This window comes from Maylandia zebra, linkage group LG3 (assembly GCF_041146795.1).
Source record: "Maylandia zebra isolate NMK-2024a linkage group LG3, Mzebra_GT3a, whole genome shotgun sequence".
Taxonomy (NCBI): Eukaryota; Metazoa; Chordata; class Actinopteri; order Cichliformes; family Cichlidae; genus Maylandia; species Maylandia zebra.
The window spans coordinates 10,386,274-10,399,099 of record NC_135169.1 but is presented as its reverse complement, the minus strand read 5'-3'; the positions used below and the strand labels follow the sequence as shown (position 1 = coordinate 10,399,099).

At 41.3% G+C, this 12,826-nt stretch overlaps 3 protein-coding genes across 3 annotated transcripts in view; all 3 read left to right on the top strand.

The window, feature by feature from the left end:
• Positions 1-12,826, top strand: part of LOC143416657 (uncharacterized) — a 376,067-nt gene that overhangs the window by 69,144 nt on the left and 294,097 nt on the right. The window lies entirely within an intron of this gene.
• Positions 1-12,826, top strand: part of LOC106676470 (uncharacterized) — a 234,236-nt gene that overhangs the window by 11,663 nt on the left and 209,747 nt on the right. The window contains exons 7-9 of the mRNA XM_076877656.1: positions 2,129-2,302; positions 2,501-2,674; positions 2,860-3,033. Of these exons, the coding sequence (XP_076733771.1) occupies positions 2,129-2,302; positions 2,501-2,674; positions 2,860-3,033 (522 nt within the window). The remainder of the gene's footprint in view (positions 1-2,128; positions 2,303-2,500; positions 2,675-2,859; positions 3,034-12,826) is intronic.
• On the top strand, positions 5,304-9,709 carry LOC143414637 (neoverrucotoxin subunit alpha-like). Its single transcript, XM_076879429.1, has 3 exons — positions 5,304-5,474; positions 8,960-9,006; positions 9,155-9,709. The coding sequence occupies exons 1-3, from the start codon at positions 5,314-5,316 to the stop codon at positions 9,673-9,675; spliced, it is 729 nt and encodes a 242-aa protein (XP_076735544.1). The 5' UTR covers positions 5,304-5,313; the 3' UTR covers positions 9,676-9,709.

Sequence of the window (12,826 nt, the reverse complement as noted above, 5' to 3'; positions counted from 1 at the left end):
GAACTTTCCAGTGGGCAGACCCTGATGTGGAATCGAAAACAGACAGGTTCATCGCGAGAAGCAAGCTGATCTTTCATGGTTTGATTTAATGACTGAAAAAATATAGCAGACGGTGGTTAGCACTGTTGCTGCACAGCAAGAAGGTCCTGAGTTCAATTCCACCATCAGGTCGGGGTCTTTCTGTGTGGAGTTTGCATGTTCTCCACATTATTGCGTGGGTTCTCCCTGGGTACTCTGGCTTTCTCCCACAGTCGAAAAACATGCAGTTAGTGGGGATAGATTAATTGATCAATCTAAATTGCCCATAGGTGTGAATGCAGAAATGAATGTGAGAGTGAACGGTTGTCTGTGTCTCTTAGTGTTAGCCCTGCGACAGACTGGCAACCTGTCCAGGGTGTACCCCGCCTCTCGCCCTATGACATCTGGGATAGGCTCCAGCGCCCCCCGTGACCCTGAAAAGGATAAGTGGAAGCAGATGGATGGAAAAAACAGACCCTGCAGAGTTTGATCCGGCCAGCCTGCCTCAGCAGTACCTGTTGGGAAATCATAATTGGCCACACTGTAACGGCCCTGCCGGAGATTCAGTAACTTTCTCCCTAAACTACCCTCGGAAATGGGGTGAGCAAAAGTCTTCACAAACTCAACCAGGAAATCATCATGCGAGCAGAAAGAAAGAGGATGAGCAGAGAGAGAGCAAGAGAAACCCTCCAGCGTCCCAGGTTTCCAGAGAAGGTTCAGGTTCCAGGTACCTGAAATGGGATGTAATTCAACTCAATTCAATTTTATTTATAACGCCAAAATCACAACAACAGTCGCCTCAAGGCACTTTATATTGTACAGTAGATCGTACAGTAATAGATACAGAGAATAACCAAACAATCATATGACCCCCTATGAGCAGCACTTTGGCAACAGTGGGAAGGAAAAACTCCCTTTTAACAGGAAGAAATGTTTGATGTCAAAGTCAAAGCACAGATCCATCCAGTCTCTGTATTTCAGCTTATTTCTTTTACACACATTTAACAGGAACGGTTACAGACAGTTAGTGTTTACCTGACATTACCTGCGTACCTCACAGTTTGCAGGTAATGGGCATAATAATTACTGAACAGAGACATCCTGCTGTGAACTTTGTTGCTGTGGATCTAAAATGTAAAAATACATCTGAGAAGATTTCTAATCATGATTTTATGAGCCCCCAAAGTTTGATTCTGTTCATCTGGACGTAGCGCTCTCAGTGGGAGAAACATTTTGTCACTCATCAAGATGACTTCTTCAGGCTCAGCTGACTGCAGCTTTCCCCAATCTTATAAAGAGTACATCTGCATAATGACTCAAACCTAATGGTCAAGGAACTGACCTCCCAGCCTATTGTTCCTTCAGTGGGCTGGTTTCAGTCATTATGCAAATGTCCTTTTTATAGGGTTGGAAACCAGAAGTCAGCTGAGACTGACGAAGTCACCTGATGATGACGAAACGTTTCTCGCACTGAAAACGCTACGTCCAGATGAACAGAATCAACTTTTGGGATTTACTAACCGGGGTGATTGAGCGTGCATCAAGACGAGTTTTTATGAGGTTTACAGTTTCTTATAATTTCTAAACCAGAAAGTGGAGGAGATGGAGCTCATGATAACTGGCTACTGCCCTTCAGCGTGCTTTATGAAATCATCCAATCAAAATAAAGTTGGCCTTTAGGGAGAGCGGGGCTTTAAAGGGGAATGAGCCAAAGCAGCTTTTAGACAGAAAATGAAACGAGAGTCCAGGATGTGATACATTATTTATAACTACATTTACAGTAATCACACATATTAGAATTAATAAAGTGACCAGCAGTACTGTAGTAAGTGTAATACTGCAGTACTCACAGGCCTGTGCCAGCAGACACTGAACTACTGTCACTAAATCAACCTGGTCTTCACTGGTTTCCATTTACATACATTGGAATAATTGTGTTTAATTTGAAATATTTTTCTTCTGTTACACTTAAATTCTTGAACATTTTTTTTATTTAATTGTGCATTGTAGTGTACTCATTTGTACACATTTGATTACTTGGGTTCAACATATAAAGAGATTTTATTCGATAATAAATATTATTGTTTTGTTGTTCTTGTTGTTTTTTCAGGCTGAGCAGCTGTAACCTGTCAGAGAAAGGCTGTACAGATTTGTTGTCAGTGGTCAGCTCCCAGTCCTGTAGTCTGAGAGAGCTGGACCTGAGTACCAACAGCCTCAATGATTCAGCTGTAAAGCTTCTGTCTGCTGCAGTGGAGAGTCCACACGCCAAACTGAATATCCTGAGGTCAGATCAATTTGTATTCTTTTTTTGTTTTGTTTGCATTTTTGTTTTTTTCGTCACATTTTTAATCATTTCTAAGTTGAAGTAAAGTTTTACTAACCTGCTCAGCAAGAAACAATAAGGATTCTTTAAATTACAGGATTAGTTATTGCATCCTTATTACATTTTAACAACAGTCTTTGTTCATGTTTTTAATTTCAGACTCAACATCTGTGAACTCTCAGAGGACAATTGTAAAGCACTGTCCTCAGTTCTCAGCTCACAGTCCTCTAGTCTGACAGAGCTGGACCTGAGTATCAGAAACCTACAGGGTTCAGGAGTGAAGATTCTGTCTGTTGGACTACAAAGTTTAAACTGTAAACTGAATACTCTGGGGTCAGATCAATTTTTGTTTTTCAAAACTGACCAATTCAATTTTATCCAAGTTCATCCATATGATGATGTATCTTAGTTTGTTAATGTTTCCTTTTAAAATAGAAAGACAAGAATTAATATTGTGAAATATATTAACAACCTTTCCGTTCATATTTGTTTTATAGATTTTTTTTTTTTTTTTTCAGACTGACTGGTTGTAACCTCTCAGAGACAAGCTGTGAAGCTCTGTGCTCAGTCCTCAGCTCCCAGTCCTCCAGTCTGACAGAGCTGGACCTGAGTAACTCTGACCTGCAGGATTCAGGAGTGAAGCTTCTGTCTGCTGGACTAAAGAGTTCACAGTGTGCAGTGGAAACTCTCAGGTCAGGATTCAAACTTTTCCACAGATGATCATTTGAAATGTGAATTATGTTATTGTATAAACAGGTAACCTTGCATCCACTAAATCTCCTTGCTTGGTTTCTGTCTGTTTATATTCTGTCTGTATTCTGAAATGTTTTACAGTAGATTCATTACAGTTTGATTTAAAGAATATTAGACTCCTAACATAAGCTGTGTGCATAAAGAATAATACTCAGACTTTTATTTTTTATTGTTTGACACAAGGTTTAAAAGTGAATGTCCACATTTTAATTGCACTTTAACTGCAGGAAATGTTATTGAGCTAATACTGATTTAGTTGTTATCTTTGGTGAGGAGATGTTGGAGGTACGATGATCACAGTCAAGCCTAAAGATGCTCTTATCCCCATAATCTGTGTAACTTTCACCCACATCTTGCACCACAAACACACATCCAAAGTCAGACTCTTTACAAAGTGAGGCTGTTATTAGAATCATGTTATTGTATTTTCCGATTCATTATAGTGGTTAACTACAACATATTTATCTTTGTTTTATTTCTATTCAATATGCCATTATTGAGACACTGAGCATAATGATGAGTTTGAGGTGTTTGTGTAGCTGTGTTAACATCACTCAACACTCTCGCCACATTTGTTAACAATTGTCTCAACAAATTTGTTTTTCCTCGTTCTTTGTTATCCAGCTGAGACTTTGGGTATAAATGTGTCATAAACAGGATAAAGCAGTGCAGGTTCAATGTAGTCAAACCTCAACTGAGTTCAAAATCATCACCTGTCCCAGATACCACATCAGCACCAGAACCATGATGTGTTTACTCACATTTAAAAAGGTGGAGGTCAGTGTGAATGGACTGTTGTCATTGGTCTGAATGTGCCTCTATAAACATGTGCTCTTCATTATTGATTTTTTCCTAATGAACAGAAAATGAGACTTAATAAAATCCTTCTGACTGTTGTTGGAGCAGGTTGGGTCCTGGGTTTGAGTCCCCCACTGTTCCACAGTGGCTTCTAGTTTTGTTTCACAGTGTGTAGAACAACAAATAAAACAAAATCCCCAAAAGCTTCAAGTCAAAAAAACACATCAAACTTTGGTTGTGTCCAAATTCATGGGCTGCATCCTCCTGAGGACCCAGCCTTCGCGGTCTACGTGGGCCGGGTCCTCATAAGATCGGGTAGGCCGGAAGTAAACGGCCGTGAAATTGGACGGTCTAGCCTTCTGATTAGCGTCACCGCTGTCTCGGTGGAGTTTAATAAACTCAGCCGTCTGCTCCTTGCTATCTAAAGTATAACAGGACACTGGCGTAAATTCTCAACTGTCTCATACTTCTGTTTAATCAGTTTTCTGTTTGACGTTTAGTCAGCTGTGTAAAAATTAGAGATGGACCGATCCGATATTACGTATCGGTATCGGTCCGATACTGACCTAAATTACTGGATCGGATATCGGAGAAAAATAAAAAATGTAATCCGATCCATTAAATATCACGAAAGCACCTCACAGAACTTGCAACACGCCTCTTTTAGATTCTCTTTAGTTTGTTCCTCGTGTCCTTTTGTTCCTCAGTTTAATACACCAAACTCATCAAAGGTTCAGTCTGCCTCCTGAAACACTCCCATTCATGACATGAGACCAATACAAGATGTCCTTGGCAGCACAAACACTGTTTTAAAAGCAGCGATGGGCAAAGCCAGGCTTCGTCAAACTGAAACATTGGAAGCATTTGTGTGTCTTGAAGATGCTGTTCTGTTAAACGGGGACACAGACGAGCCCAGCACAGTTCACAACACAACTACAGACACACAATAAATCAGTTTAGTCAAACAGAACAGACTGCTGTGTTTACTGTAATAAGCACACAGGTTTACAGCTGTTTGTTGGCTTCTGCTTTCTTCTCCCCTCTTTTCACTCCTGATGCTTTTATATGTCACTACTGCATGTCCTTAACTTTTGTCTTGTCTCTCCTTAGTTTGTTTTGTTCTTGTCTCTCTGAGCTCATCTCTTCTCTTTCCCCTCACCCTGCAACCAGTCATGGTAGATGCTCCTCCTGGAGCCTGTTTTCACTGGGAGGATCTTTGTGTCAAAGGGAGTTCTTCTTCCCACCATCACCAAGTGCTGCTCACAGTGGATTGTCTGATTGTTGGGGCTTTCACTCTGATATTGGAGGCTGTTACCTTACACTGTGGATGTAAATGAATAGATGTTATTATATGTGACAAACAGAAAGTGATTGTTGACAGATGGATTGTTGTTTTGTGTGTCTGCAGTCTGTCAGGCTGTATGATCACAGAGGAAGGCTGTACTTCTCTGGCCTCAGCTCTGAGCTCCAACCCCTCCCGTCTGAGAGAGCTGGACCTGAGCTACAATCATCCAGGTGAATCAGGAATGAAGCGGCTGGATGATGGACTGAAGGATCCAGGCTGGAGACTGGAAACTCTCAGGTATGAAGAATGTCTGATAGAGGAGGAAGAACTGGAAACATTTCCTGTGTCCTTCACTCACTTCCTGTTTATTTCCTGCAGATGAGACGTGAACAATCACACATTTTCAGGGACAGACACACTAGTCTAGCTGGATAGTACATGGATATTTATGTAGGGGCTCTCCAAGGAGTCTGTTTGCAGTAACATTAGTCGTAACTGGCTAACTTTTTATTCATCATCTGGATAGATCTCTATGTTTAATGGTGCAGTTGTTTTAAGGAAACTCCTCTTCCTCTCTTTCAACCTGATTCAGATCAGGTCTCTGTACAGAGACAGACCTAGCCTGTTAAGCCGTAAAAGGTCTTTCTGAGCTTCCTCATGTTTTTTGGTCTTTTTTGTGACTGGATCAGTGAAATGTGGTTGGAGTGTGGTGAAACGTAGTATTTTGGAATCGGTGATAGGGGCATAAGAAGCTAGAACACATTTGACCTAGCTTACCACAAACACTGGAAGCAGGAGAAACTGTTGGCCTAGCTTGATCAAAAGAGTTAAATCATTATTAACGTTTAATAACCAGAACTGTGGTTAAAATCCACAGAGAAATGATAAGTCATGCTAAAAATTGAATTAAAAGTAGACTTAAATAAAGAAGCACTGTTGCATGTGAGATGAAAAAAATCCAGCTGTAGTTGAGCAGTAATAAACCCTTCATGTTCCAGCTGTGCCAGTGTGGCTTCAAAGTGAGGGCGTCTGATTTTGTTAGACACCTGTTTCTATGACTCCTCTCTTCTTCTGTCCCTCCCTTGGCTCCTCTGCTCACATCTCTGGTGGGCGGAGCTAAGATGTGAGGAGAGCAGTGGAGGATGTAGAAAGTGAGAAATGAGAAAGGGTTACAGACTGAAAAGCTTGATGACCTTAGGCAGGACTGTGGGACAGATAGTAAATGTATCATGTTTTAATTAAGCGAGCGAGATGAAGAATGATGGTGGAGATGGACTACATACACAGGAGCCTGACCCTGAAATGCTTTGTATGAAAGGTGAAATAATACTGAGGACAGGTGAAAGATTGAGAGGCACGTGAGGAAGACTTCTTTCTAATCTTTCATTTGTTAACACATCCGAAATCTACTCATTTATTGGTGGATAATCCACTGAAATGTTTTAATACACAAGTTCATGTGATTTCTGTGTGCTGATAACATTCAGTCTGTTCTGTATGAAAACATGTACACCTAAAGCTGGGCAGACACTGTGCGATTTTCAAACTGCACGATTGACTCGCAGGGGTTAGAAGTTCATAGGTCACGATGCAGGTCTTCACTATACGTCTTCACGATGCTCTGATCGACCCGAGTGCTCACACTGTGCGTCCATAAAATGAAGGTTATAACAGAAAATCTGTCGCTCGCTCTCCCTCTCTGTCTTTCACTCACACAGACACACCACCACCATCAACTTTGCTAAATTGCTAATGAAAAACATGATCAGGCAGCTGTGATTGAGCAGCATGTAAATCCAACTATGTTCACGGTTGTTGTGGTCGTGATAATTTTGTGAAGCCACATCGAAAAGGCTCGGATGAGCTTTCCAAAGTTCTACAAGTTGTGCCTCCATCGCTTGTGTCCAGATCACACGCTGCACTGCCGTGCTGTGCCGTCTTTTTCACTGACATTTGTGTTTGTGCGTGTGCAGTGTGACGAACTGCAGTGACACCCTCACGACGGTCACGAGGATTTCAAACAGGTTTGAAATCCTCGCGACCGATGATCTGGAGCTGGTCGTGAGGTGTTAATCGCGTCTCGTTAACCCACGTATACTACACGATGCACGACGCACGATGAAGGCAAAAATCGGGCCGATTGCCAAAACGGTTGCACGACTCAAAAATCGGCTCAAAATGGGCCAAAAATCGCACAGTGTGAGCCCAGCATTAGGCAGTATCATTAGAAGACATAGCATACATTTTCACTGCTATGCAGATGACACCCAGCTCTATCTGTCCATGAAGCCAGATAACACACACCAATGAGTTAAACTGCAGGAATGTCTTAAAGACATAAAGACCTGGATGGCCGCTAACTTTCTGCTTCTTGATTCTGATCAAACTGAGGTTATTGTACTCGGCCCTGAAAAGCTTAGAAATATGGTATCTAACCAGATTCTTACTCTGGATGGCATTACCTTGGCCTCCAGTAACGCTGTGAGGAACCTTGGAGTCATTTTTGACCAGGACACGTCCTTCAACGCACATATTAAACAAATATGTAAGACTGCTTTCTTTCATTTGTGCAACATCTCTAAAGTTAGAAATATCCTGTCTCAGAGTGACGCTGAAAAACTAGTTCATGCATTTATTACTTCCAGGCTGGACGACTGTAATTCATTATTATCAGGAAGTCCAAAAAACTCACTGAAAAGCCTTCAGCTGATCCAAAATGCTGCAGCAAGAGTCCTGACATGGACTAGAAAGAGAGCAGATTTCTCCTGTTTTGGCTTCCCTTCATTGGTTCCTGTTAAATCCAGAATTGAATTCAAAATCCTGCTCCTCACATACAAGGTCTTAAATAATCAGGCCCCATCTTATCTTAATGACCTTGTAGTACCATATCACCCTATTAGAGCACTTGGCTCTCGCTCTGCAGGCCTACTTGTTGTTCCTAGAGTATTTAAAAGTAGAATGGGAGGCAGAGCCTTCAGTTTTCAGGCCCCTCTTCTGTGGAACCAGCTTCCAGTTTGGATTCAGGAGACAGACACTATCTCTACTTTCAAGATTAGGCTTCAAACTTTCCTTTTTGCTAAAGCATATAGTTAGGGCTGGACCAGGTGACCCTGGATCCTCCCTTAGTTATGCTGCAATAGATGTAGGCTGCCGGGGGATTCCCATGATGCATTGAGTTTTTCCTTTCCAGTCACCTTTCTCACTCACTATGTATTAACAGACCTCTCTGCATTGACTCATATCTGTTATTAATCTCTGTCTCTCTTCCACAGCATGTCTTTATCCTGTCTTCCTTCTCTCACCCCAACCAATCACAGCAGATGGCCCCGCCCCTCCCTGAGCCTGGTTCTGCCGGAGGTTTCTTCCTGTTAAAAGGGAGTTTTTCCTTCCCACTGTCGCCAAAGTGCTGCTCATAGGGGGTCATATGATTGTTGGGTTTTTCTCTGTACCTAATATCATAGGATATACTGTACAATATAAAGCACCTTGAGGTGACTGTTGTTGTGATTTGGCGCTATATAAAACTGAATTGAATAATAAGTCTGTTCCTGCTGTTAGTTAGCAGTGGGGGGTGTTTGGTGGAGACAAGGCCTCTTTCTGTGACAGACTAGACGATTCAAAACAATCACATGACCATTTTCACATGTCTCAACTCCTTGAAGTGTATTTGTGAAAATGTTGGACTGTTCCTTTATCAGTGTGTAACAGTGTGTGTGTGAGAGCCATGTAATGTCCATGTGTGCATGCTGACTGTGCTGCTCTGACCCCCCTCCTCCTTTCAGGGTGGAGCCTGCTGGAGAACAATGGTTGAGACCAGGTCTGAGGAAGTGTAAGTGTGTTTTTAATGGGATTCATGAAAACAAAGCAGCACACATTCAACCATCTTCATCATGTCAGGAGTCATCATCAAAGTGTCAATCAATGAACAGATGATGGATCAATAACTGCAGCTGGATTGTGTTTGTTCTCTCCATCAGATTCCTGTCAACTCACAATCGACACAAACACAGTGAACACAAAGCTCCAACTGTCTGACAACAACAGGAAGGTGACACTTGTGAAGGAGGTTCAGTCATATCCTGATCATCCAGACAGATTTGATGTTCGTCCTCAGCTGCTGTGTAGAGATGGTCTGACTGGTCGCTGTTACTGGGAGGTCGAGTGCAGAGGATGGGTTAATATATCAGTGAGTTACAGAAGCATCAGAAGGAAAGGAGGAAGTAATGACTGTGTGTTTGGATGGAATGATCAGTCCTGGCATTTGTTTTGCACTCGTGGCGATCAGGTGTGGCACAATAGCAGGAAATTCTCCTCCTCCTCTGTCTCTAACAGAGTAGCAGTGTATGTGGACTGTCCTGCTGGCACTCTGTCCTTCTACAGAGTCTCCTCTGACACTCTGATCCACCTCCACACCTTCAACACCACATTCACTCAAACTCTTTATCCTGGGATAGGGTTTGACTTCAACTACCATGGTTCCTCAGTGTCCCTGTGCTGAGTTGAGTTTAAAGAGTAGGCGTAGGTTTTGATTATCGATTTATCGACTAAAATCGATTCTACCTTGGATAACGTGATATCGATTCATTAAAATCCTGAATTGATTTTTTTTAAATATAAATTTATTTTGCTTGAAATGCCAGAATCTCAGGTTAAACCTCACACATTTTCAACAACCACCAAGCAGCACTGATTCTGATCTGTCGGCAGGTCCGCGCTTTGTGTTTACGCCCTTTTTGCGCTGATTCTAATTCGCTTATTACCCACAAGTCTACCGTTGTTTACAACGGTGTCGGCCGCTGTTCTTTTCCTTTTACTTCTGAAAAGAAAACCTAATTTCTGCTTTTTCAACACTTACAAATGTAAATGTTTTAAGATGATACAAAATTGCAAAACTCTCAGCTGTGTCTGTAATCAAACCTCTGTAACTTTGCTCTGCTTCACTTCAGCAGCATCAGGTCATGTTCACATGTTGATTAATGGTTTTCTTTCGTTTTTGATGTACTGCAGAATATTTTTATAAAATCCAGGCTAGGAAAATCTCCTTCATGTTTTTCTGTGTTTTATCTTCAGCTACTTTGACACAAAGGCATCTGCTGTGATGCTCACACCTGTGATAAAGTATTGCAAGTGTCAGCTTTCTTTTTATAGATATAAAAATATGTAAATGTACTGATACGTGATCTGAATTATAATATTTCTGACTGAGGCAAATTTCCCCGGATCGAATTGATTCTAGAAATCATTGCCGATATCCAGCACGTTTTGTTTCTCTGAAGCTCAGTTCACACATTTATTTTGGGAGTCATTAAGCAGATAAACATTATACTCATATATTTCAATATGTGACTTACTGCTGTGTTTGTTATATTTTGTATTGATGCAGCATTTTTTTGGTTTTATGTGTGGCTTTGCCAACAGTTTCACACTTTATCCTTATTAAATGATTCAACTCAACACATTGGCCTGTTCCTTGCGTTTTGATTAGGAGAGTCTGTATAGCTGAGTCTATGTTCACGAGGACAGAACAAGTCTTTTTGGCTGGAAGATGAAGGAAATGAGAAAATAAGAGGATGTGGATCCATGCTCAATCATCCAAGTAAGTAAACCCCTAAAATTTTATTCTGTTCATCTGGATGTAACGCTACATCTAGATGAACAGAATCAACTTTTGGGGAAGATGATGTGGAGACTTTATTGCTCACAGCACTCAAGTATGTTTTAGCAAATACTTTTTCCTCCTTCTGATTGCATGTGTGAGGCTGTTTCAGCTGCTCAAAAATTCAGTGCAATGCACATTTAGACTCATGTCTAAAATGAAATATAGGGAGAAAACACTGCTGTGGTTGCTGTGGTGAGCACACAGGGCTTTCCTGTTCCCGTTTTCTGATCTTGGTGTCCCAGATGATCATCTCTATGTGATCCTCCATGTGAAGCTGATGGAAGCAGTCTGCAATGTTTGAGCTGCTTTCACTTCATCTTTTCATTCACTTTTACACTGCTGCACTCACTTCAACCCAGAGGTCACCTCACACTTTCTCCTTATCATCTTTTTGATGGACAGGGTGGTAAAAATTCCCTCATGATGTCATTTTATCTCTATTTGAATTCATGTTTTCAATCAAAGCTGTTCAACAGCAAACAGAGTGAGCATTTCTTAGACTGCTGAGAGAAATGAGGAGCACAAACATTGACTGTGAGCTCACCAAGACACATTCACACTTGGTTTGTCTTCACAGAGAAAAACACACTTCCTGCTGCTGATGTTTCACAATAAGAAATAGGAAAAGCAGTAAAAACATTTGATTAAATTGGGAGAAATGTCGTAATGAATCTAGTATTAAAGTAAGAGTGTACAACTTGTATAAGGAGTATTTAATACATGTGGATGTGCCATTTCCATGGTGATGAAGCACCCTCATCAGAAGTTACGTCATTGAGCGTCTAGTCCTGCTTCACTGACAGGCTTCTGGACTGTTCCATAGAAACTGTCAGTAACTACAACTCTCCACATACAATAATACTATCATGCAGTTCCTTACTGTGACCACCTGAGGGCAGTAAGCTGTCATCAGTCAGTATCTCTCTGCTGACAGTGTTTCTATCAGTTTAATAATATCTGTGTTCACATATAATGGTTTAATTATTTATATAGCACATTTAATTACAACAGGAGCGTTGACCAAAGTGCTGTACAAGAATACAACATACATAATAAAACAACATATAGAGCGTATGATGAATATTAGTGCTGAAATGCTGCAGTGAATGTGTCCTAATGTCACTCCAGGACACCGCCCCTTCAGGCCTGAACTTGCCCACCCCTGCCGCATGATCTAATGTTGCTGTGTGGTACACTGCTGACTGCATAAACCATAGAAAACTGTGATTCTCTGACAGTGATGACAGCTTCAGATCTGCTTTGTGCACAATGTTGTTGGACTTCCTTAGTCCAACACCCCAAACAGTCAGAAAAGTCTTGATATTTACAAAACTGTGGTCACCTCCTTTCATGTGGAACATGAAACCAGTGGCATCGGCCTTAAAATGCGGCCTTTAAGGCTGCAGAACCTGAATTGGGATACAGCCTTAATGTCTGCTGGTGGACAGGAAGTAGTTTTTGTAGTGGCACAAATCATTTGTGTGCTATCTTATTGTATATGCACCTGATTGTTGTGGAAACACTTTCAAGTATTTGTACATTTAATACCTGAGTTTGCTTCATTTCATGTAAAGCTTGTATATAAATTTGGTATTTGGAAAGATTTTGGACGTGAACAGTTTCTCTAAGTTCTAAAAATGATTCATTAAACATGTTTGTGGTTTTCACAGTAAAAATCAGACTTTTCTACTGTCAGCTGGGAGGACTTGAGTGAGCCTCCAAACATGGCTGCTGCTTAGTTTTCCACCTGTGTTTACGTCCAAAGCTCCACACCTCTGTAAACACCTGTATGTTTCAGCTTTTTAATTTAGCAGCTGTGACATCAGAGATTGTAGGGGAGTAACAGCCACACCCACAGGTGAGTTTCCCACCTGCACTGTGTTGGTCACAAGGTTCTGGGCTTTTAAGTGGAGGGTGGAGCTTGTGAGTGATGGAAGCTGAGAGCTGTGTTTGCACATGCTCAGTGTGACAGGATGTTAGCTGCTGTGAA

What these genes read in the sequence shown, in the direction of transcription:
- LOC143414637 (XM_076879429.1), top strand. Translation starts at nt 5,314, where the DNA reads ATGATCACAGAGGAAGGCTGTACTTCTCTGGCCTCAGCTCTGAGCTCC. An exon ending in TGGAGACTGGAAACTCTCAG is followed by an intron (nt 5,475 to 8,959) that starts GTATGAAGAATG and finishes TCCTCCTTTCAG; the next exon opens with GGTGGAGCCTGCTGGAGAAC. An exon ending in GAGACCAGGTCTGAGGAAGT is followed by an intron (nt 9,007 to 9,154) that starts GTAAGTGTGTTT and finishes TCTCTCCATCAG; the next exon opens with ATTCCTGTCAACTCACAATC.